The following is a 25,442-nucleotide window of genomic DNA, read 5'->3' on the forward strand; positions in this document are numbered from 1 at the left end:
GTCACCAATGGGGAGAAACTCCCACCAGGTATAAAATTTATGTCAGAAAGCTACACTGAACCCATCTCCTGTGCATGCCAGTTTTATGTGCACGGGGAGATTTGCTTTAAAATGGCATGCTAATATGTAATTCTTTCCCGGCTGTAACAAGAAGTGAAACTGGCCAAGAAAAGGGCCATGACTTGATTACGTGGTACATATAAACAGATTATGTGAGGAAACAGTATTCCTCCTTGCTTGTCAATGCTACAGAGCCAAATAAATTGATGTAGAACAGATTACTTCAATGTTTCCTTTGAAAAGCTGTCTTGATCTATTTTACAGTTCGCAGATTGAACCCTGAAAAACATATGGCTGAAATATGAGGGATGCAAGAGAGAACAACAAAAAATCTTTCCTGTCCCACATTCAGCATTAGCATAAAGGTAGTTATATATGAAACCCGATATGAATGACTGGTCCACCTTCTGTTATCAGAATTACCCCATTTGGCACAATTAGCAGGAACGTAGAGGAAGAGGAGAGCAACACCTGGATTTTCTGTTTCAAACCCCAAGTGGCCACTGGTAGGAGGCATTCTTTCCCGTCTTGCTGGTGGCTGGAAATGTCTTGAGACCAAGCAAATGGGATAGAGCAGGATAGAAAGTACAATAGCCAAATTCACATATCCTCTGGATACCTAATGTGTCATAAGCTGCAACACTGATGAATGTGAGTTTTATATTAACAAGCAATTCCTATTACACTTCATAATGTTTTATTTCCACTTTGCTGCACAGGCAGTTAAATCCAAGACTATCTTGGCTTGCAAAGAAACCTTGTAAGGGGTCACTCTTCCATAAAAGCACCAAGCGGCAGGATACTACTACAGTGAGCTCCCCAGCAACATAAGAACATAACATAAGAACATAAGAGACTGCTGCATCAGGCCAGAGTCCATCTTGTCCAGAACTCTGCTACTCGCAGTGGCCCACCAGGTGCCTTTGGGAGCTCACATGCAGGTTGTGAAAGCAATGGCCTTCTGCTACTGCTGCTGTTCCCGAGTACCCGGTCTGCTAAGGCATTTGCAATCTCAGATCAAGGAGGATCAAGATTGGTAGCCATAGAGCAACTTCTCCTCCATAAATCTGTCCAAGCCCTTTTAAAAACTATCCAGGTTAGTGGCCATCACCACCTCCTGTGGCAGCATACTCCAAACACCAGAAATGTTTCCTTTTATTAGTCCTAATTCTTCTCACCAGCATTTTCAGTGTATGCCCCGATTTTAGTATTGTGAGAAAGAGAAAAATTTCTCTCCGTCAACATTTTCAACCCCATGCATAATTTTATAGACTTCAATCATATCCCCCCTCAGACGTCTCCTCTCCAAACTAAAGAGTCCCAAACAGTTCAACTATAGCAGCTTCTCACACACAGCCATGGCCTGAGTAAAGCCTGTTTCCCTCAGTTGGGAAATGGGATATCAAACCCTGTTTTGAGATTACCAGTTCTTTCTCTGGGCAAAACTTCATCTTGAGCTAAAGATGCTGCTGTGGAGCAGGGGATCACACAGTTTGCTCCCATTCTGCACCTGGTAACACGATACAACAAGAATGTAAAGAGTATGTACTGGGGTTTCAGGTGCAGAAGGTGACTCAGGAGAACCCCACCAAATGCAGTGCTCTTAGTTTTAAGGAGATGCAAAACTCAGTTGGGGATACCCAAAGGACCTGCAAGTTCAATATGGATGACACAGGGGAAATAATAATAAAAAAGAGCAGGAGGCTTCCATTTCAAATGCTTTTAATAGAGGTTTGTTTTTTTTTTTAATTTGCAGGGCTGTTATTCCGTTAACTCCGGTCCAAACCAAACATATACCTCTGCAACCCATAGAACGAAGAGAATAGCAAGAGCAGCTACGGCTCAGTGAGCTCAGGAAATCTAATCAAACGCAAACCCAGGAAAGGAGAAAGAGTCACATACCCTGTCAGCATTAGAAAGAGGCCAGATGACCAATCACTTGATTGAAACCCTTGAAGGACAAAGCCCCAAATACTTCCACCACGGAAGGCAGAGGCCGCGTGAGTTATGGCAGCGGTCTGTGAGCCAGGTCTGCAAGCCCATAATGAAAACAGGTAGCTGGGGTAGAGGCACATTTTTTTTTCCTTTTTGCTGCGCTGAGAACCTGAAAAGATAAAACTCGCCAAGACTGAAAGGCTCTCCATCCAACTGATAGAACAAATGCCTTGTTTCCCTGTGATGAAGTGGATGGATGTGGCCGAGTGATAACAGGCCAGTTGTGCAGAAAATATTGCTGCAGACAGAACTGAACAGTGCCCCTAACAGATAATAGTATTGGCAGGAATGCTGAGAATTCTGGATCAGGGAAAACCTTCCTGTGCACAACTGGGAACAGGGAAAGTTTGTGCACAGAGGAAATGGGGAATTGGAGGGCTCTGTTGATGTGGTTATGGAAACAGCTGGCAGACTAGTGCTCTTGAGACAAAGAGAACCTCAGCTTCCTGAGAATGTAATGTGGAGTGGACAGAGCTCCTTCCAAGATGCCAACAGATGCCCAATTTAAACTTTGTCCTGCTGGGACGCTATTCAAGTCAACAGCAGGCATGAGGAAGGAACTTGCAAGTTTTCCTGCTCACAGCTATAAGGACCAAGGAACAGTTTTAAATGCAAAGGGATGCACAAAGATCACTGCTTGTGAACTGTTGCCTGCCCAACTCTGACACAGCCAGGATATTATTGCCAAGATGATGTCTACTTCCTGAGCAGGAAGCCAACTGGCCCCAATGCCAGATTTGGCAAGGAATGACCCTCTGAGGGAGGAACAGCTGTTGGCTGATCTATTTCACTTGCTGTCATCGTGGTAGGAGCTGGACGAGAACCGGGTCGGCAGGCAAGCAGAGAGACCATGACCAAGCTGAGAAGGCCGTTTCCTCCGTTCTCTGGTGCCAAGGTGCTTTGGGGCTTAGATTAGAGCTCTGAGCTGCTATATGTTCTGCCACCACTAAATTCGGAAGCTCTAATTAAGAGGGCAGGCTGAAATGAATCAGGCACCAGTGACCCAGCGACTCTGAGGCTGAACGCAAAGCATGTTAAGAGAGCGATGTTAGGCAAGCTAGCCCTGGGAGACCAAGCCGTCCCTTACAACACTGTTGCCTAGCCTCGCTCACTGGCTTAAGGCTGGGAAAAGCTTGTGGCATGCAAGCTAACAGGGGGAGGGGGTCGCGACCCCTCGCTGCCATGCGCCTGCAGAGCTGGTGAGCCATTCGTGCGAATGCAGCTCAAGGGGGAACACGGCCTCTGGCTTTCTACAATACTGAGAGCAAAGAAAAGACAAGGCAGCAGCACAGGTAGAGGGGCTATGTTATGTTCCCCCACCAAGACATCCAGTTCCAACGGCAAGCGACAACCCTTTGAATGGCACTGTGTGCCTGTGGTAAGGGTCAGATCCCCCCTGCCTCGCCCCTCACCGCGCAACATCCCAGGAGGAAGTACAATCCTGCCTGGCTAGGGGTTTGCCTCTGTATTTCTCTGCCAGTTGGTCTGTAATGGCCGCCCTGAATGCCAAGCCAGACGAGGCTTAGCTGCGTGGGAGGCTGCACATCTCACAATGATCTGTGCCTGGCTGGTTCATGAAGGTGCAGTGCTGGCAGGCCCACATGGAAGAGGTTGCGGCATGTGTCGAGCTACCCATGGCGCCATATTCTTGGAGTCCTGGCAGCTGAACGCCAACAGTGCCTGCAAAAAATCACACAAAGCAGAGAGGAGAAGGTTAAAAAGACAACAGCAGATTCGACAAGCAGGGGATTCTCATGCGGGATCACTGCAGAATGTCTCTGTAGGGCCTTCCCCACCTATCAGGGACTTCAGGGCCTTCTCCACCTATCAGGGAAAATCTCCTTCCTTTGCAAAGTCTCTGCACAGCTGTGTGAATCCCCCCAAATGTAGTCACTATTATCATTCATGGAGTATCTTCACTTGATTGTCTGCTCTAGATCAGCCCATTTAGACCTACTTGAATCAACGCAACAAGAGTGCTTCAGAATTTTTTTTAAAAATCTGTTCTGAGGAAAATGTCCATTGCATATGTTAGTATGTTACAGCCAAAAGAAAAGGAATCTTGTGTCACCTTAAAGCTTAACAGTGTTATGGTCTCATAAGCTGTCATGGGCTAAAGAGCTGACTACAGCAAGGTCAGCCCCCCCCCGCCCCCCCCGCCTGCTTCCAGCCCACAAAAACATCTGTTACATCAGATGTCAAGGTGCTAAAAGCCCTCTTTTGTAGTAGAAAAGTATACTAGTTTTCCCCCACATAATCTATTCCAAGTCATCAAAGGAGGTTAGAATCCATCTCCAACACTGGGCTACCTCATATGAAAAAATTAAAGCTCTCTAGCCTTTCTGCAGCAAAATGGTTAAATTTCAGTGTCAAAAAAGGGTGCAAACACAAGACATACTGCAAAGCTGTTCAATGGTGGCCCACTGCTCCGATTTTTTCCAAGTCTGTGCCAGCTCCTCATTCCGGGTCCTTACTGCTTCCAGTAACAAGCTGATGCTATCCTGAAAGAAGATAATATTAATTATGGTGTGATCTGTTTATGATGTGAGAGGCAGCGGGCCGCACTCTGGAAAAATCCCTTTGTTCCAAAGCTGTTCTGCTACATACTGAGTTGGTAATAACAGTTCCCAGCCTTTTCACCTGGCTCTGCTCTATACCCCACACTGTCCCATTCTGTTTTTAAAACCAAGATGGAAATGCCCTGCACTTCAGTTTCCACTCTCAAATTCAGCATCATGTTATATGTCCATGAAGTGCATTCCATCTCCCTGCTTGCTAAAAGAGTCAGTAACCCAACAAAACAAGACAACAGTGAGTTGTATCCACCTACTGTTTCCAACAGTGAAATAATGTGAAGTGCTATGATGGCTGCATGAACGACTCTCCACCCAGCTGCCTCAAAGGACAGATGGCCAGAGCCCAGCCCCATGAACATCATCAGTATTTATGTCTGTGTAGAAGAAGAAGAGTTTGGATTTATATCCCACCTTTCAGGAGACTCAAGGTGGCCTACAAGCTCCTTTTCCTTCCCCTCCCCATAACAGACACCATGTGATGTAGGTGGGGCTGAGAGAGTTCTGAGCCCATTGAGCCCAAGGTCACCCAACAGGAATGCAGGAGTGTGGAAACACATCTGGTTCACCAGATAAGCCTCTGCCACTCAGGTGGAGGAGTGGGGAATCAAACCCGGTTCTCCAGATTACAATCCACCTGCTCTTAACCACAACACCTCGCTGGCTCTAGAGGATGGGTAGCATGTATTTCTTCAAATAGTCAAAACAAGCACGATAACTGTGGACAGGAGTGAATAGCTGGCAGCAGCTAGGAAGCTGCAATTGTACCCTCCCAGCTCATTCACTTGTCTGTAATGGTTACTATTCACTTATTTGTAATTTTTATTTCCCACAAAGAAGGGGCAAAATAGCCAAGATACAAAAAAAAATGACTTTGCCAAAGGCAGCAACTTGTACTCCAAACAGCAGAGGGTGCTAGAGGTTAGTTCTACTGAATGGAAACCTGCAGACAGTTTACTCCTGGGCCCCCGAATGCATTTGTTACAAGGGCCGGATATGACATAAATGTGACTTGGTCGGGCCAGGGCTGGTGGGGGGGGGGGGGAATGTGGTTACCTTGGCTGTGAAGCCCACAGCAGGCTCACCAGCCCACATCAGCACTGACAGTGATGGTCAGCACTGGGGGGTGTGTGTGTGTGCCTCAATGGGTGAGCCCCCAGCAGCCTCACCAGCCTAGATCAGCATGGGGGAGAATGTGTGTGGCTGCCTCACCTGGTGAGACTGCATTAGGGGTGGGATGGCGACCATAGCTGGAGGGTCATCTTGGCTGGCAAGTCCACAGTGGGCTCACCAGTCCAGAATGGCACTAGGTGAGGTAGCTGGCACTGGGAGGGGTGGCTGCCTGCAGGTTCACCAGCCCAGATTGGCACAGGAGGGTGGCTCGCCAGGACAGATTGGGAGTGGGGAGGGTGCTTAGACTGGTTAGACCACAAAGGACTTGCCAGGCCAGATCAGGAACAGGATGAGGTAGATGCCTTGACTAGCCAGCCCACAGTTGGCTTGCCAATCCAGATCAAGAACAAAGGGGGGCTGCCTCAGCTGGCTCACAGGGCTGATAAGCTCTGTTAAGGGGCCAGCTCCAGCTCCCTGGCCACACGTTTGACACCCCTGGTCTACTCTATCCCACAGATCTGGGGTATATACATGCATGTGACCACCCATCTTTTACCCTCAGAAGATATAAGACATAAAAATGGGAAATGCATGACCTTTCTCTTAGTTTCATAACCTGTTCTTTTACTCTACTCTCTCCCTTGCCCACACACAAACTTAAACTGGGGGAGGGGAGAGAGAGAGAGAGAGAAATGGTAAGCCAAAATAAGCAACAGGGCAATAAATAGCTAATTTGATTGGCCCTGATCTCCAGTTGTCCACTAGCCGCCCAGCTGTTCAGCACATGCTTGGTGTGTTCCATTTTTTGCAAGCTTCTGGAAAACATATGGCCTGAGCTTCTTTTGCTTGCTTTTTTTAAACTGGGAAAAATACTGATGTTATAATCAGAGCCTCGTGTGCAGCCAGACTCTAGCTGCCAGGCCTATAAAAATGGGTGGGAGCATGGGCGACGATGCAAATACAAGAAGCCTTAGTAAGGCTGGGTGACTGATACCGCAGTCATTTATTACACCAATTTCTGATTCAGAGGAGTTTAAAACATTTCCAGTTGTTGAGGCAGCACTCAAGGTGGCTCCAGCTACTTTGAGAACATCCTGATGCAAACGCTACACTCACTGCTCCAAACTATGCAAAAGCTGTGCCTGCCAAACCTCAACCCCATTGAGCATCTCCACTATCAATCTTGAAGATTGAAGAACTTCAAAAGCAAGGCAACCTCTGATGTCTGAGGCAGGGCTTTTGTCAAACAAACTGAAATTAGGTATGGACTGAAACACAAATAGCCACCCCACCAAGCAGGCAGGATGCTCTGGTTGGAGACCGGAGAACAATTCGGCACCTTTCTGTACAAAGCCCTTCTTGCAAGTTCTCCTAACAGCCTCCAGAATAGCTTTCTTTGCATATACATACCCTTAAAGGCATGACTTCGTTGGTGACCAAGAAGAGGAGCAGATGGAAATCGGAGATTATGTCAAGGAACACAGATGAGGTGTTCTGGGATAAATATGTAGCCAGACTGTGAAAGTCCTGTAAAGATTGTAAACAGGATAAATTGCTAACTATTATTATTTTATTTAAATAAAGCAAACCAGGCAAATTCTGTCATAAAGTTTACCACTGTAAGAATTTTAACAGAAGAATTTTTCCTATAAATTTATACAAAAGTCCCACAATCACATAAACTACTATCAACTGGCTAATTTCAAATATTTGGCTATCCTTCCAAACATGCATTAGCCGATCAGAGATAGACAAAATGGACTTAGATTGCCAGTGAGCAGCTATACATAAACCATTTTTCTAAAGGATCAACATTATTTTCCAAAAAAGCAGTACCCCAAAAATAGGAACTTTAAGAAATTTAGGAATGATATATTCTTTCCAATCCAAAATCTATCTTAAGATTGCCTGCCTGAATGCAGGGTCATAACCAAAAATAAGAAGTATTATCTACTGGGAATTCCATCTCTACCATATATTCAGAAGCATATGTAGTAAAGTATCAAGGTGATATGATCTTGAAGACATTCTCCTTTGGACTGGATGAAATAAAACTAAATGGGACATTTACCCAAAGTCAGTTCCACACATTGAATACAATGATTAATAATACAATTTAATATGAATGTTAATAACAACATTTAACAACATGTAAAATTGTTCCAGTTTTCAATTAAATGTACATGAGTTTTCTTTCTCTAAAAGGAGAGCATAAAAACTGTCATATTATCTTTGGCAACACAACATTACTTTACAAGGTGTGTATAATCATAACATAACATTAGTAATCATGGTCATAACATAACATAATAGAGGCATCAGTAAATGCAAGTCTGCCCTGGTTGAGCTGAGACTGCAGTAGAAGAGGGGGAAAGTCATTGTGCTTTCACCTCCATATTCTGCAAGCTTGGCCTGGGCTGAGTCATAATTTTGATATCAGTCCATATAAAAGGTGCTTAATCTGAAAATCATAAACAAAGGGTAATCTAAAACAATCACTAGCCAAACTGTTTTCTTACTGCTCCATATTCTTATGATCTCTAACAAGATTTGTGACACTCACATTAGCCCAGCAAACTTTGCCACACTATACAAAGAACAAGCAGATATACATCAGATGACCCCAGGTCACTGTCAATTAATTTCTCAGAAAAAGTATTCAACGCCTTTCCTGCTATTCCATGGTTTATGTGGCCACAAAGCCACCACAGAGAGCCGTGAGCAGGAGAGCTCTACTCTCCAAGGGGAAGGGGGGGGAGATATTGAAAAGATATGAAAAACAGCATCAGAATTCTTAGTACAAAGTAAGAACAAATGACTAGTGTCTTCTGACTTTTGCCAGCTGCCAATATCAGCCCAGGCCAAGCTTGCAGAATATGGAGGGGAAAGCACAATGACTTCCCCCCTCTTCTACTGCAGTCTCAGCTCAACCAGGGCAGACTTGCATTTACTGATGCCTCTATTATGTTATGTTATGACCATGATTACTAATGTTATGTTATGATTACTGATGCTTTTGTTGTCATAATGCTGTGTTTAAAAGGCAACGCTCATTGTTGCTTAGAATATGTCATAATGTTATGTTTATTGATTCTATGTTATTGATGTTATGTTTTGATTATTGTTATTTAATGCTACGATTATTGATATTGTCACTTTGCAGCTGTTGTTCACCGCCCTGAGCCCTTCAGGAGGGCAGCATATAAATCTAATAAACCAAACCAAGCCTGCATTTCCTTTTTGTAAACAAGCCACACTCTTTAGGTTTGACAGCAATCAGCAAAAGGAAAGCACAAAAAAACTGAAGAGTCTGCAGAAGGTTTGCTTTTGTGGGCATCTAGCTCAGCATCTCAAACTTTTAAATATCTGGCCAAAAACAGATGCTCCAGGAGAGGTCATAAGAGCAGTTATGGACAGAGCGACCACTTATCACTTGCACAGTTCCTGACCTGAAGTTTAAGGACATCTTGAGTACAGACTGTATCTCTAGTTACTTTCCACGCTTGCAAGAGTTGCCAGGGTAACTGGAGTGAAAAGCAGAGCTAGGGATAAATTGTTGCTAAAACAAGTAGCTCATCAACAACTCCACAGGCACAGGGAGCTGGAGCTCAGATCCAAGCAGTAACGGCAAACTCAAAAGGCAAGCTAGACTTGGCTTTCTTCCTACACACTCTGCACCCCCACAAGTCTCCAAGTCTACTACAGTCATATCGTAAGCATCTTCTTGTTTTAGCAGTGGTACACGGATGTGAACTGAAGAAACAAACAGATGTGTATAAATGTGTGTACATGGGGAAGGGATATTACTAGGACCTTCACACACACACACAATTCCTACGACTTGCATTCAAATTCAAATGAGGGTATTTACAACAGTTCTTCCTTTTGGTGCATTTGAATGATGATTAAGAGCAGCTTCTCTCCACTGAACCCCTCCCTACCAACAAAGGTGGCGAGAAAACAAACTCAAAATAAGTTATATTCTTCTTATATACTTCTTATATAAAGAAGTAACACACTTCTCTCTGTGATAAAACTCTGAAGATGCCAGCCACAGATGCAGGCGGAACGTTAGGAACAAGATCTACCAGACTATGACCACACAGCCCGGAAAACCCACTACAATCAGTTGAGTCCGGCCATGAAAGCCTTCAACAATGCAAGAAAAGAAGTTACATCAGTCACTTAGGCCCCTTCCGCATACGCAAAATAATTCGTTTTCAAACCACTTTCACAACTGTTTGCAAGTGGATTTTGCCATTCTGCACAGCTTCAAAGAGCATGGAAAGCAGTTTGAAAGTGCATTATTCTGCATGTGCGGAATGAGCCTTAGCTTTTCAACTGTTTATCCCTTTTTTGGTACAATTCCCTATATAATTGAGAAGGGGAGATACCGGTATGTTCTATTAATTAATTAAGAAAAGAAAAGAAGTTTCATTATGTAGGGTTGTTGATCCTCTCCCTTCAACCTCTTACCTGCGTTTCTCCCAGTACATCACGATTCTCAATAGGGAATGGATTTTGAGAAATAGAAAATGTATAAACTGGATCCTTAGGGAACGTGGTAGTAATCTTAAAAAAAGAAGAAAAAGGACTATTCAAAGCACAACCCATGAAGTGCAAGAAACCAAGGCCAGGTGTACGGCAGATGTAGACTTTAATAGAGTGTCTTCCACAGGTGAGAGCTAGGGACCCAGCAGGGAAGGTCAAGGGGAGCGGAAGAAGCGATGCTTCTCAAGAGTTCTCCAATTTACTCTCATTTACACATATTTGATCCTCATCCCTTTCCCCAAAGCGACACTTCAACAAGCATGGCTAAAAGAGGGGAATGTAACAGGGAATTCTATTTCAAACAGCAAGGGTTACTCAGGACCATACAGACTTGCACAGGATGGTCAAGAGCAGTCCTCCTTTAGGCAGATGCTGCTGCAATCCCTGGGGCCGAATCCATTACAGGTTCAAGCTCCCACCCTTTCCTCCCAGAAAAAGTGACCCTCCAGACTCAAAAAAGCATTACTATATACTGAAAATCAGACACACAGCTATCCTTCTAGACCAGGGGTAGGGAACCTGCGGCTCTCCAGATGTTCAGGAACTACAATTCCCATCAGCCCCTGTCAGCATGGCCAATTGTTCTAGACAGTGCTCTGCTGAAGGAAGACAGCTGTGCTTTTTGTATTCCTACTCTCGTTCAATGGGAAGAACACCATGCTTGCTGATCCCACACAAGTCGCTCAAGGCAGGCTGATATTACAGGCTGTTGCATTTCATGCAGAAATACTGTCATATCCCAATTGTGATTCTATCGAGCTTGCTAACAAAGGGCTTTTCAATCAAGGACTGGCACAACTTGTAACGGACACCAAAGGTGCAGAAATAGTGCATTATAATAGAATAATTAAAAAGGTGAAACACTGCAAAGAAAGGCTTCAGAAATTCAGTTTTTAATCTCTTTCTCAATTCCTCCTAAGTGCACGCTCTGTCAATCTGTTTTCATCTTAATTATACCCCAGGTAGTCCAAAAACAGATGCCTCTGCTGCTTGGGTAATAAATATGTTTCAGGGCTGTCAACTGAAATAGAACATCGGCAGGCTGAACACAATGGCCACCATCACTGCAAAAGGCAAAATTCACTGCGTGAATCAGACATTAAAATGCCTTCAGCCGCAACAATGCCTGCAATTTATGTGAATACATGGATAAGGAGAAAGAACAAGTCTGCAGCCCACACTCCAGGCTCCTGCACAAGATCTCTTTGGATTCAGTTATTTTAGACTGAGTGTAGCTACTTTCTCCATTTGATCTTCAGATGGTACGCTCACCTCTATTATACTCTTCCATCCTGCAAAATGCTCTGCTCCTTTCACTGTTTTAAAGCTAACTTTGACAGATGTGTTTATATTTACTATGTTTTCATTAACAGAGGCAAGATTGTTGATATGGAGGTACCATACTTCATCCTTACTTCATAGCAGAAGGGATCCCATTTCCCTGTGGAAGAGAGCCTGCCGTTGCACTGCAGATGAGCTATTTCACCCACGCCGTAGACTCTGCTAATGGCAGTGGAGATGCTATAGGCTTTCAAGCCCTGTCTGGCTCAGCCACTATAACAAGCAGGCTGCTTAATCACTCCTCTGAAAGGCACAGTAGACACTTACTAACAAGCTCCTGGTGATGTAATCGCCAGAATCTCTGCAGGGGGTGACAGTTTCTACTCATCTAACGGATAAACGTCATTTCATAAAAGCTGTGCGAGATGCTACAAGCAGTGCCTAACAAGAAGGCTAAATGCTTCCCCTCAGGTTCGTACTACCCTACCCCAAAGGAAAAGCTGCAAACAACAAGTCATAAGTTGCTTGCTAACAGAGGAGAGGGGGCACAGTTAGGAATAAGGTGAAAATTCCAGTTTCAGATGTGGGATAAATATTGCTCCATTTATATTTTCCTCTGCAAAAGAAAAGGACAAGCATAGTAGATACTTACATCAATTATTAGATACTCGACCGGGAGTGGACGGGCTAGCTGAGTGATCTCGTTGCCAAACTTGTCTATATCCTGAAAAAAACAGCAACCCACTGGTTAGACAGAATGATTAATGCACAGTCACTAAGGAACAGGAGATCAGAGTGCACAGAAGGCAGATTGTGCTCAGTCTATGGATGAAACCACTGACAAGGTTTCTGGTGGATGTGAACCAGCAAGGTACCTGTGGGATGCAAGAACTAGGATTCTCTGAAAGAATATGGTGTCCTGGGTGCACCGGGACCTGATCCAGCACAGCAGTTGTGCTCTTAAACAAGAGGGGCACACTCAGGTACACTTAAAAATATGTGTTATGCTTTAAATATTGAAATATTCCAAGAATTCTCTCTTGCTCCAAAAATTTAATACACATCAGTGCAGCACATGGATTTTATTTTTTTAATTAAAAAAAATGGATGACACAACACAGAAGTCACTCCGGCAGGCAATGCTTCTGTAGAAAAAAAATGTTGCACAGCGGTATGAAATACTTTTCTCCATTATAACTAAGTAGATATTTTACCATCAACAAAACAACAACCCCCCTCCAAAAAAGATCCAAACAAACCAGGAGCTATTTAACTTGACTCTCATATACCATACAGTTGGTCCATCTAGCATAGTCACTTGCTTGATGCTGGCTGGCACTCTTTTTTTGCCACAGTTCACTTTCTGTGGCACTGCAGGGTTTTCAAGGCAAGAGACGTTCACAGGTGCTTTGTCATTGCCTGCCTCTTTATAGCAGCCTCAATATTCCTTGGTGGTCTCCCAGCCAAATACTGACTACAGCTGACCCTGCTCAGCTTCCGAAATCTAACGAGACTGAGCTAGCCAGGGCAGGGCAGGGCAGGGAAGGCTGGCCTTAGATGTTACCAAGTGGGATGATATAGCAGTGTCTCTTAGAGATATTCTCACACATGCAAATGAAGCGCTCTCTCTCTTTCTATTGAATTTATACCCCGCTCTCTCCCCCGGCCCTGACCACAGTCAAACTTGGAGCAGGGAAACAACCAATACAAAAGTTAAAACCATGCAACAATCAACATCCATAAATTTTAATCTAATATAGATGGAGACTGAAGTCCCAAACCTAAAAACACTCTCCATCCCCTATGGTATTCAGTTTCCCAAGGGGGAAGGGGAGAGGGACAAAGGGATGGGGAGAGGAAAGGGGGGGAGGGGCAATACGCAAGATGGAAAGCTTGTGTGATGTTCCAGGTGGTATCATGGCACCAGATATAATTGGGTGTGGGAGGCCAGCTAAATCAAATGGATCATTAACTCACAGAACAGCCTCAACTGAAGACCTGATGGAACATCTCTGTCTTACAGGCCCTGCTCCATCTTACAGGCCCTTACTGGTTAAGGGTACTTTCTATGTAAGCATTAACATGGCTGTATAATTCTGCCACTATTTTCACAACTGCAGCAGCCACTGAATACTTGATGGAGCCTTATATACAGTTAGACCATCAAGCTCAGAATTTTTTACTCTTACTAGCAGCAGCTCCCCTGAGCCTCACATCTTCTGCTACCTGACCCTCTTGACCGAACATGCCAAGCACTGAACCCGGATCTTTTGCATGCAAAGCTGGTTCCTTTGCCACTGAGCCACAGCCGCATCCCATTCCTGCAGCCTCCCAAATAAGTAAAGGATCACTTTGTGAGGGAGATGAAAAAGAAAAAGCTACTGGTTCACATGCATGAAGTGATCTTTAAGGACACTTTCTACATCATGCATTACAACTGACTGTACTCTCAATCACATACTTTCTATATTCCTCTGGGAATTTATTTCCTCCTCCCCAATGTTCTAGTTGCTACCTGAAACTACTACATGCTATTCAACAGGTCAAACTAGAAACAGAGTAGATAAATGTAGTTTTTCCTCACATGTCCTGCTCACAGTGAGATGAATCTTAAAATAGAAAGCGGTATGTGGGTGAGAAGCTGAAAAAACACCCACCGTTCTCTTCACCTCCCATTGTTTCAGATGTGCCTGTGTAGCTCAGCAACAACACTGAAAGTGAGCTGGGCTGAGAAAAAAGCATAGGAGTGTGGTGCTCCCTTCAAATACATGCCTCATTCTCTTTTAAAACCATACATAGATGCCTCTGCCACCTCTAGATTGACCTCTGATCAAAAGATGGCAAGATGTACTTCTGCTAACATTCCAGATCCATCGGAATTTTCTTTCTTCCTTAATACTTGCAGATTACAAAAAAAAGAGCAATTATTTGCATCTGAAGCAACTAAAGGCCTGGCAAAGGAACTTTCCTAAGGCATAGGGTGGGTGCCACATAGGGGAATGGCACTTTGAAGAGCCTCACATGGGTGCTGGGCCACTATCACTTGTCCAGAGAAATTCAGCAACAAGCCCAAGGCTAGAGATGATGTAGCAAGGAGAACACAACATCCAACACAAGTGTGCTGTTTTTATATCAGAACATCTCTGTAACACACACAGTCACATTGATACTTTGCCATGTTGGACTTGGAGATCTAAGTCTCCAATCAGACCTAACTTTCTCCAGCTATTGGCACCATCAAAAAGAGAAAACACAAAGCAATCCAGCCATCTTTTCTAGGAAAGGCCCAGAACCTGCCAAAGCCTCAACTAGTTTCACTTTGTCTGATGAACTGAATGCAAGTTAGGGGGAAAAATGGCCAGCATATGTTCATTAATCACAAAGTGACAATTAGACCTGATTTACGTCAAACATGCCAAGCTCAAACATTGCTTCAGAAATAAATTCATAAGAACAGACACTTTTCATTAAAGATTCTACAAGTGGGGGGCTGTATTTTCCACCTAAATCACCACTTACCAGCATATAAATCATTCACTCAGACCTACATAAATTATACATTCGTAATTTTTAATCAGAGGCCTTACATAAAAGTTTACATTCGCTAAGCTTTCAAAAGCATGTGTGGCTATGAGGCAGATCCCAAGGACAAGTACTCGGACGCTGCTGTCAATCTATGTGTTTGATTTACTGCCTGGAGAGGGGGAGGGAGAATGCACATACAGATCACTCTCTGCATTGCAAGTTGTATAAGGCAAAGACGGACATCTGATTAGCACTGCCAATCAGCTCTCCAAGGAGACGGTTTGCACTGCATGGCTAAAATTCTAAAAGATGCAGGTTCAGATCTCAAATTTGTCTCTCATGTACGGTTGGTGCCTTCTTTTTTAAAAAACATTTTATCGTTTATAATTTGATTTAAAGGTCGTTTTGCCTTTAAATTCTCTTTGGAAGCCAGTCTCTTTTCACTGGCATTAAATGCTCTTATGGAGGGTGGGAAAAGAAAAATCAGAAGTATTTATACAGGGCAGCTAATTTCATAGTCCCCCACAAAATTTCAGCCTATGCTGATCAGTGATGGTATAGCAGAAAAGAATTTATTTAGAAAGTTTATGTGGCACCTCATGAGAGACCTGCTCAAGGCTTCTAACAAGGTACAAACAAAACAACAATAAGATTATGAAAATAGAATTAAAATGATCAATGTTAATACACTATGGACAAAAAAGTAAAAGAGTCAATGTTCATCAGCTTAATTCACAATTTTAGCAAGGAACATAAAACAATGTTCACAAGGCAGTTCTCAGTCTAGAAACAGCCAGGCCTAGAACAGAACACCAACTTGGTCACTTGTCACGACCTGCCTGGATGGGTTAACAAAGAACAGGGCTTGGGAGGAAGACGAGCTAGACTGTATGAGTGAGGGCAATCTTTGACATACTCTGGTCCCAAGCCATCAGGTCCTGAAACGGTAAGAACTCTGAACTGAGTCTGGAAAGAAACAGGCAATCAATGCAGATCTTGCTGTACAGATCGGGATCCCTGCATCTATTCTAGGAGGTGATAATAGCTGAATTTTGGACCAATGGTGTCCATTTTTCAGAAGTTTTCCAGTGGAAACAACGGAAAACCCCTTTGGGGGACCCATAAAATTGACTTAAACTACACCAAACTTGGTGATTCTTCCAAGGACAGTCATCTGCAGCTATGATGCAAACGTGGTATCTCTACTTTGAAAAACATCCCCTCAAGCCTCCCCACCCCAAATTTCCCATAGCCTTTAATGGAGCTAAAAAACAAACAAAAAAAACACCCACCCATAAATATTTGCCTTTTTTTTAGGTCCATAAACCCGAATCTGAAAAATCCTGAAAAACAGTGCACACCCCTAGGTCCCTCCCTACCTTCTGGACTAATATTTTGTTTACTGGCCTCATGCATCCTTCCCAGGCATTCATTCAGAACTTCCACAGACTTGCCTAATTCAGCTATTGGGGGGAAGAACAACTGGGTGTCATTTATATATTGATGCCAGCTCACTCCAAATCCTGAGGCTATCTCTTTCAGAATTTTCATGCAGATTAGTTAAACAAGGGACACAAGACAGGTCACAGCAGGACCCCGTAGTAGGTCTAAGAGCAGTCCTTCAGTATCAACTTCAAGCACAGGCCAGTCAGATAGGCCCTTTCTGCACGGCGACGGCAGCGCTTATGCTGGTGGAGGTGTGGGGACTGCTCCCTCCCCCTCTCGGTCATCCTCCCCCACTCACCTGCCTCCCCAGCGTCGCTTTGGAGAGCTGCAGGGACCCGCCCACGCTGCCCTCCGACCCCTGGAGGTCAGAGGACAGTGTGGGCAGGTCCCTGCAGTCCTCCAAAGCGACGCTGGAGAGGCAGGCGAGTGGGAACGACAGGGAAAGTGGTGGCTTCCCTGCGGTGTGGTGCGGTTTGCACCGACCCGCCGGGAAGACGCAATATTTTGAAAACCTCACTCATTGAGTGAGGTTCACTCAATATTTTGAAAACCTCACTCATTGTCAGGGACAGCTTCACACTGCCCGCGGAAAAGCAGGACGGCGCTGCTGCGATGCAGCAACGTCGGCCATGCGAACACTCTCCCAGGGATGGCGGTTTTGCTGTCCCTGGGACGCTTCATTTGGCCCCTGCAGAAAGGGCCATAGAGTGGAACTATCAGACAGCACAATAATACCTCTGCAACAAATGCAGGCAACTCTCCAGGAGACAACCATAGTAAGTGGTATTGGATTCCACCAAAACGTCCAAAGAATCACAAAAGTTATATTCCCCCATCACTGTTCTACTGAAGACATTCAAGAGAGACCAAAGCCTTTTGCATCTAAATCCAGACCTGGGTCCAGGTAGAAATGGGTCTAGATAAGCTGTCTACTTCAGGACTGTTGTCTGCCTTTTAGATATGCTTGCCATGCTTCTGACTATGCACTATGGAATCAAGATAGCTGCAGTAAAAACAGATGATGTTCCGGAACATCCTTAGTAATAAAAAGACAGCAAAATCAAAATCAAATCCAATGAAACAAACTCATAAACATACTTCAGCAAAAAAAGGAACTTGCAGCACTGTATATATAATTAGCCTGTATATCTAATTCAATTCGAATATGCAGAATTTTCCCCCAGCACTAGTTCACTTTAAAGTTGCCCTCTAAGAAGTTGCATGTTAAATGCTTTTTAAAGAAGTGACTAAATTATGGAAGAGACTCAATAACGTTGTAACTATCAAACAGAAACTTTCCTCTTCTCACTGCAAGAAGCATCTGTAACCCTTTCCCTCAAAAGAGGTATTCACCTATGATGCTTTGACCTCCAATGAAATATGTTTTTAGGCAAATACGTGCCTATAGGCCTTAGCAAATACTAAGCTGGTAGAATGCAAGCTCTTTCATTGCCATTAGGGCAGTGATCCTGTGTGGCTTGTTATTGTAGCTTAAAATTTTTACAGCATGGAATGCCATCTGGCTTGCAGAGGCAGCTCTCTAAAGAGAAAAGAAGAAAGTTAAAATCGACGTCTATTTGAAGGCTGCAGGAATACTCATGCGGCAGAGAGACATGCTGAACCACATTAAACCAGCATTCATTGGCCATACAATTAGTATGTTCTTTAAAACACAGTCTGACATGAAGGTGGAAGCCCTTGTGACTCCCAATCAGTAAATGATTCATCCACCACAGCACAATGGCCACGTCTGAATAAGACACTGTCAAAGCCTTTGGTTATTCAAGTTCGCTGAATTCATATTGGGCCCATATACTGCATTTTTAAAAAGTTGCTGTGAACAAAACGGTCCAACAGGAAGCAACAGCATGTAAGAGAGTCAAACGAGCAAAACTGCCATTTATTCCCCAGGCCAGCGTATTTTTAACTTTCCTTCAAACTAAGGCCCTTTCCGCACCACAACGGTGCGGGGGTGCATTGGCATAAACAATACCGACGCACGCACGCACGCACGCACGCACACACACGCACGCACACACACACACACCCCGGACCGTTCACATTAAGGATGTGGTCCTGGGAGGGCGGCAACGCAGCCTTCGCACAGGCTGCACCGTCGCCAAACGCCTACCTTGTCTCCTGGCTTTCAGCTCGTTGCAGAAGCCAGAGGACACGCCCCTGCAGCCTGGAGCGACGGCTCTGGAGTCGCAGGCCAGGGGGGCGTGTCCCCTGGCCTCTGTGACAAGCCGGAAGCCAGGAGACAAGGTAGGCGTTTGGGAAAGGGGGAGGAAATGGTGCCTTCCAGCTGCTGCCATTCGCACGGCAGCGTTTGGAAGCCGCTGTTTCCGAAATACCTCGCTCAGGGAGCGAGGTTCGGAAACAGTGGCTTCGCCCCGCTTGGGGATTGCAAGGCTGCCGCTGCTGCGATGTGGTGGCGGCGGTCGTGCGAACCCCTGCCCAGGGACGCTGTTTTTAGCGTCCCTGGGACGCTGTATTCTGCCCGTGTGGAAACAGCCTAAGTTTTTGGTCTGGTCTGCTGCACGCAGTTGCACAAGGAACCAATGCAATCCAAACAGCACCTGTGATCCCTCTCAGTTTGCGTTCCATTTCCTTCTCCCCCCCACATTGGAAAACAAAAACTTTTGTGCAAGTCATGTAGGCAAAAAGCTTGCACTGAGTTGTTCTTGACCACTGTTTGGTTCATCTTTCTCTTTCAACTGCTACAGTCTCTCGTTATGGTGAATTTATAGCATTACACTCTTGCACCCAGCAACAACTTAACCTGGCTACTTCACAGTGCTACTGATGGATCTCCTTCCCCCCAACACCAAAAGAGGATCACATGTGCTAGTAATGAAGTTCTACAAGTAATCTCTCATTAACACAAGCTTAATACACCCCCAGCTGAAAATTTAATACACCCCCATGCACAAATTTAATCTGAGACATAAAGGTGCAACACAAATGAAGTCTGGTTGGAATATATATTCCAACATGTCCTTATTTTAAAGGAGAGCTAATTTCACTATATGGGAGCACCTGTCATATAATCATATCTTCCCTTTTTTACTTCTAAACAGAGACAGTGTTTACTATTCACAACTTTTTGCAAGAAAAACATCTCGTTCACCCCAGCAAGCCTAAGAAGGATGGAACTAGGGTTGGTGGGTAGAGATGCCTTCTCTAGTTTGACACAGGCACATGAGTCTGTTGCCTCCATTTAGATAAAAGAGTGTGTGGTAAACTGAATAAAAGCAGTCAAAACTTGAAATCTGATGCTTAAAGAGTCTGCTCTCTGGATTCTTCTGATCACACAGCTACTTCTGATTATTTATTGGCAGAACCACGTATTATTTTCAATATATAGAATCATAGAGTTGGAAGAGACCACAAGGACCATCAAGTCCAACCCCCTGCCATGAAGGAACACACAATCAAAGAACTCCTGACATATGTTCATCCAGCCTCTGTTTAAAAACCTCCAAAGAAGGAGACTCCACCACTTTCAGAGGCAGTGAATTCCACCGTCAAACAGCCCTGACAGTCAGAAAGTTCGCTAAGATGTGGCTGCTGCCTATTTGAAAAAGGGGTGTATGACAACACTAGACTCCTGCAAATGAAGACTATCCTCCCAGTAAAGCAAGGTCTCTGAATATCCAAGATGAACCAGCACAGGAATCCACTTGCAAATGGTAGAAATAGCCCTGAAATTTAAGATTCAGAGAACAAACTGACATTGAAAGCACTTACAGCTATTTAATACATTTTACCCAATGGTGGGATTCAGCAGGTTCGCACCACTTCGGCAGAACCAGTTGTTAAAATGGCACTTGTAAACAACCAGTTGTTAAATTATTTGAATCCCACCACTGAAACCGGTTGTTAAACTATTTGAATTCCACCACTGATTTTGCCCCACTCTTCCTACACAGGGCTCAGAGTTCAAAAAATACATGGTTCACTCTTCCCAGCTTTTTCCCCTTCAGTCTACCCTAGCCACACTATTGTCCCATACCAGCTAAAGACAAAAAGCAATCTTGCTCCAGGAAGCAGGGACACCTGCTCGATAAGAACAGGCCTCATCTTGCCCAGAATTCTACCTACAAAAATCAAACACCTCCAAAAGATGACAAGCAGGACATGCTGGTGATAGTGTCATCTAGCAAAGCCTCCTCCCCAACAATCCTTAACCACAGTTTGGATGGGGGTGTCATAGGCTACTGCTCTTTGCTACTACTTCTGATAGGTAGACTAATTTTACTAACAAAAGTTACAAATTACTGTTAGGAGAGCAGCAAATTTCACATTTTGAAACTCTCAGGTCGATGCTTTCTGCACTCAGTGATTTGTTAGTTCTGTCAATTAGCCCTAGAATTTAATTTTGGCACCTCCGTTCTTCAGATGCCCTCCCAGAAAATAATGGATTTTACGTGGATGGATAACCACTTCGTGTCTTTCATAACAAAGACCTTCTTTCTTGTTTGTCATTTAATGGCTGAATCTGCCCCCTAGCTACTTTCACTCTCCTGACATATTTAAAAGTGTTTAAGCAGTATGTTGATTCCTGAAAACTTCATTTTGTTTGCCTTACCATCAGTTTATATTTCTCTTCCTACACTTAAAACAGTTTTTTTTCTCTCACACACATGCACTCAAACTAAACAACCCCATTCTAGATGCCTAACCAGCAATAAGTATGAAGACATGTTCAATGTTCCTTATAAAAAAAATACAGGGAAGCTGGAACAGCAAAGAATTTACTGGGGTCAGGAAAGAGAAGGGGGAGGGGAGAAAAGAGATGGCAAAAACAATTAAAAATGTTTTTGCATCCAAAGAAGATTGGCTGGAAAGCAGAAAGTGTTTCATAATCAAAGGAAAAATGGACATTGAAAAAAGCTCCTGAGAAGTTTCACAGAAGGTTTTATGAAAATAACTAACTACACATCTGTGAACCAACGCTGTGCCCCCAATATTGGGGAGGACAGCCTAGAAATGTGGAAAATAAAATATCTACTATATATTAAAAACTCTTTAATTCCACAATGCCATGAATTAGAAGACAAGGATATCAGCAATACCAATTGTGCCCTGCAAATGAATTGCCGCTGGATTTAACTTCACAGACTAGAACTATGTATACGAGACCTGGTGCTGAAATGAACACTGAGCAACTGGTAGTTCTTCAAGCCAGAGTACCAAAGGATGCTGAAGCAATAAGCCAAATGCAAAAACCTTACCCAGCTATCCTCCTAGGCAAAGGGCAAAGGTCCATTTGTAACACAAGTGTCATCAAGAAAGTCTTTAATCTTTTACCATCCCCAAGCAATTTCCTGGACATTAGAACATCAATAAAAGAATAACTCACTGAAAGAAGATGACATTCTGCATCAGTGCTCAGATCACAGGTATTTTTCTAAAGTCAACAAGGGAACAGAGTCCTGCAAAAGCACTAAACCTCAGCCACTTTTTGAATGCTTCAAAGGACCCATAAAATTCAAATTCCCCCTTTGGATTATTTTCTGGTGTGCTACATTTGATGGAATGTTGAGACGTCCATGAAATAAGCCAAGAGCTGGAGTCCTGCCGTGCAGCAACCAACTTCAAGAGCACGCTGCAGCCTGGAGCTCACAGGGGTGCCCAATAATATGACAGCGAGATAATGGAAAGTCAGACTTGGCAGACTAGCTGCATGCGGCTTCAGGAAGAAGAGGAGGTGTTTGTAACACCCTGAAAGGCAAAAATGCAGAGCTGCTCGCCACAAGCATGAATTACAAATTTATGCCCAGAGCAACTATTTAGAAAGTTCAAATACTTGTGCACTTTTGATGGTTTCATCTCACTGCGGAACCGCAGCTTTTGCAAGAGGTTTTGGCGACAGGTGGGAAACATGTGCGCAGATTAAATAAATAAATATGCTCTTAGAAGGGACAGCTCAGATTCATGGACGATGTACCTGTCGCAGGATTTTTCTTTCTTTTCTAACATTTCTAGTCTTACAAGGGGCTATATTTGAACACAAGGCCCAATCAGGTCAAGACACATTCCAAGTTTAAAAGAGACAGAATTAGCAACAGCTGGCTGAACGGAGAAGAAAAGATCTCCTAGAGTGCAACCCTGCATCTACGAGATTTCTGAAAAGAGGAGGGATGTCTTAAAGTTTGCTTAGAGTTGAGTATCAATGGCATGACACTGATCTGAACGCTGTGGTATCACAGTCGCCAGCAGGCACCTCCAACCAGGAAAAGTGAACAGACAAGAAGTACTTCCCTGTGCAACTATCTGCTGGGAAAAGAACTATTTAAGCAGAACAGTTTGGTTCTGGATGCTCTTCTTCATCTTAGGATAATCATCCAGGCAGCCATGAATCGAGCATCCAGGTGGAGATTGCAGCCTTGCTGCCAGTGCTGACTTGGTCTTTAAAAGGCCAACATAAAGAGAGTGGTAAAGACATAAAAGACTCGCCGGGCCAGAGGCCTTAGGCAAAATGCCTGGCTACAGGAAGCTGGGGCAAATCTGGCACTGATGGTTTTCCTGTTTTTGTGATATTTAAGACACGGATGAGTCATGCTAGTTCTCATGGGAACCAGCAATGTCAGGAACAGGCTGCCATGGGTACAACACCCTCTGGCCCCGTCCCACCAGCATACGCTGATGCACACCACAGAAACGTGGCTCAGGAGACAAAAGGTATTTTTAAATATATATATATTTATATATATACAAGCACATCTTCACTCACTGAGACTGGGCAGCCAGTAACTGCAGTCAGCAATTTCTCACAGCTCAGAGGCCCTGCTCTCAATGCTGGGCTTCTGTTTGCACAGCAGTACTAATTCAGACAAATTTATGAAATTGTTTTCTGACAGAAAAAGAAATACCATACTAGGGACCACATACCTTATGCAGTGAACAGGCTTTTGTATAGATGCTGCTTCAAGCCTCTCTGATTTTACATGCATCACCTTCTCTCTGACTGCAGGAGCTTAAACAGCATCTGTTCTCCTACCCAGCAAGACCACACGGCTTCTGTTGTACTGAAATTGCTGCTAACCTTCAGAGATAAGTGTACTCCATATTGCACAAACACTGACTTCTTGGGTTATTACCAAGATTTCTAAAAGCCCTTTCATCCAAGCGCTTAGCAACATATAACTTCCTTCCAAACCATTCCAATGCATATTCTTCCTTATACTAGAGAAGTTATTCCAGTTTATAATAGCCAAAATAAGTTGCCAAAAAAAGGGCTATTAAATTTTGGGAGATCAAACTGTGAAAACCTTTGCTCCAATAAATCATCTAATCAAAGTAATGTATTCTCTTCCCCCAGTTCTGCAACTGTTCAGAAGGCACACTGAGTGGCTAGAGCTTCACCTATCTAAAACACTAACTTAGATTTCATAACCAGTGTCTAAAGCCAGGTCTTTCGTATTTTCTGAGTTACAAATTGCTCATAAGAGCAGCCTTGACTAAACCTGCCACTGTCTTTATAATGTCACAAAAGCAAAGGGAGGAATAGAGTAAGCCTGACATGCACAGGATGACTAAATGTGCCAAAAAAGACCATGACTGACAAACAGCACAAATGTAGGTAATGAGTTACAAAAAGATCTGAACCAGACTGAAATTACACCTAGGAAAATCACTAGTGTGATTTGCTGCTTATTCATAATGAGCCTCAAAACTGTTCAGAGAAATGAAAACGTGGATAACAGCAGTGATTCTCCACAGGGACCAAAGACTTGGTACACAGCATGACGGGAGGTGGTGGTATGCATGGGAAAGAAACTACTGGAGCTATCAAGCCATCTGTCTCTGTTGCATTCCACAGCTTTTAGCTGCATGTAAAATCAGAAACATAAAGAAGCAAAGGAGAACAGTCAAATACCACAGTCCCATAATACACCCCACTTGCAATTCACCACAAAAAACTCTTTAGAAGCATACAGCAAGTACGAGATTTACTCCTTTCACTTATGATATAATCAAAACAGTATGTAAAGCCAGAGACAGTAGCAAAAACAGCAGCCTAAAAGGCCAGATCACCAGACTATGAGGCAATCGTTCAGGAGAAAATAACAAAAACCCAACCACTGGATCCAACCAGTGATCCATCTAGTCCAGCATCCAGTCTCACACAGCAGCCAATCAGATACTATGGAGGGCAAACAGAGTATAGAGGCCAAAGTTGTTACCTGACATTGCCTCCTGGCACTGAAATTCAGATGATTGATGCCTCTGAAAGTGGAGGTTTCCTTTAGTCGCCATGGCAAGTAGTCACTGATGGACCTATCCGCTATGATCTAATCTTATTTTAAAGTTGTCTATGGTTGTGGCCTTCACTACATCCCCTGACAGAAAATTCCAGATTTCAATCACCTGTTATGAAAAGAACATCTTGATTCTACTGTCCATCAGCTTCACTGGATAATACTGACTACCTAAGTTAGGAAGCATTCTTATACCCAAAAATGGAGCAAAACAAAGATTCTTGGACAAATTTCTGGGATGTTCCTGCAGGGGGTGCATTCTTTGATGTATTGGCACCAAAATTTCAGGGTATCATCTGGAAACTGTCATGATGGGACCCCCCAATTTTGGTGCAGTTTGGTTTAGCGGGTCCAAAGTTATGGACCCTCAAATGGGGTGCCCCATCCTTCATTCTTTGCTAAGGAGATGGGGGCTACCCTTTTGAGGGTCCATAACTTTGGACCCCCTGAATCAAACTGCACCAAACTTGGGGGATCCCATCAGGACAGCCTCTACATGATATCCTGAAATTTTGGTGCTGATATGTCCAAAAATGCATCCCTGCAGGAACATCCCAGAAATTTGCCCAAGAATCTTTGTTCTGCATTGAGTTTTCTGCATTGCTGTCAATGGGGATTGCAGGCTGGGGGA

The 25,442-nt window shown here is 43.9% G+C and overlaps 1 protein-coding gene across 1 annotated transcript in view; it reads right to left on the reverse strand.

The window, feature by feature from the left end:
• Positions 1–1,765: 1,765 nt before the first annotated feature.
• NPLOC4 (NPL4 homolog, ubiquitin recognition factor) overlaps positions 1,766–25,442 on the reverse strand; it is a 59,266-nt gene continuing 35,589 nt past the window's right edge. The window contains exons 13-17 of the mRNA XM_048490326.1: positions 12,226–12,297; positions 10,218–10,313; positions 7,152–7,268; positions 4,454–4,556; positions 1,766–3,735 (exon numbers count right to left, since the gene is read on the reverse strand). Of these exons, the coding sequence (XP_048346283.1) occupies positions 3,578–3,735; positions 4,454–4,556; positions 7,152–7,268; positions 10,218–10,313; positions 12,226–12,297 (546 nt within the window). The 3' untranslated portion in view covers positions 1,766–3,577. The remainder of the gene's footprint in view (positions 3,736–4,453; positions 4,557–7,151; positions 7,269–10,217; positions 10,314–12,225; positions 12,298–25,442) is intronic.

Source organism: Sphaerodactylus townsendi, linkage group LG03 (assembly GCF_021028975.2).
Source record: "Sphaerodactylus townsendi isolate TG3544 linkage group LG03, MPM_Stown_v2.3, whole genome shotgun sequence".
NCBI lineage: Eukaryota > Metazoa > Chordata > Lepidosauria > Squamata > Sphaerodactylidae > Sphaerodactylus > Sphaerodactylus townsendi.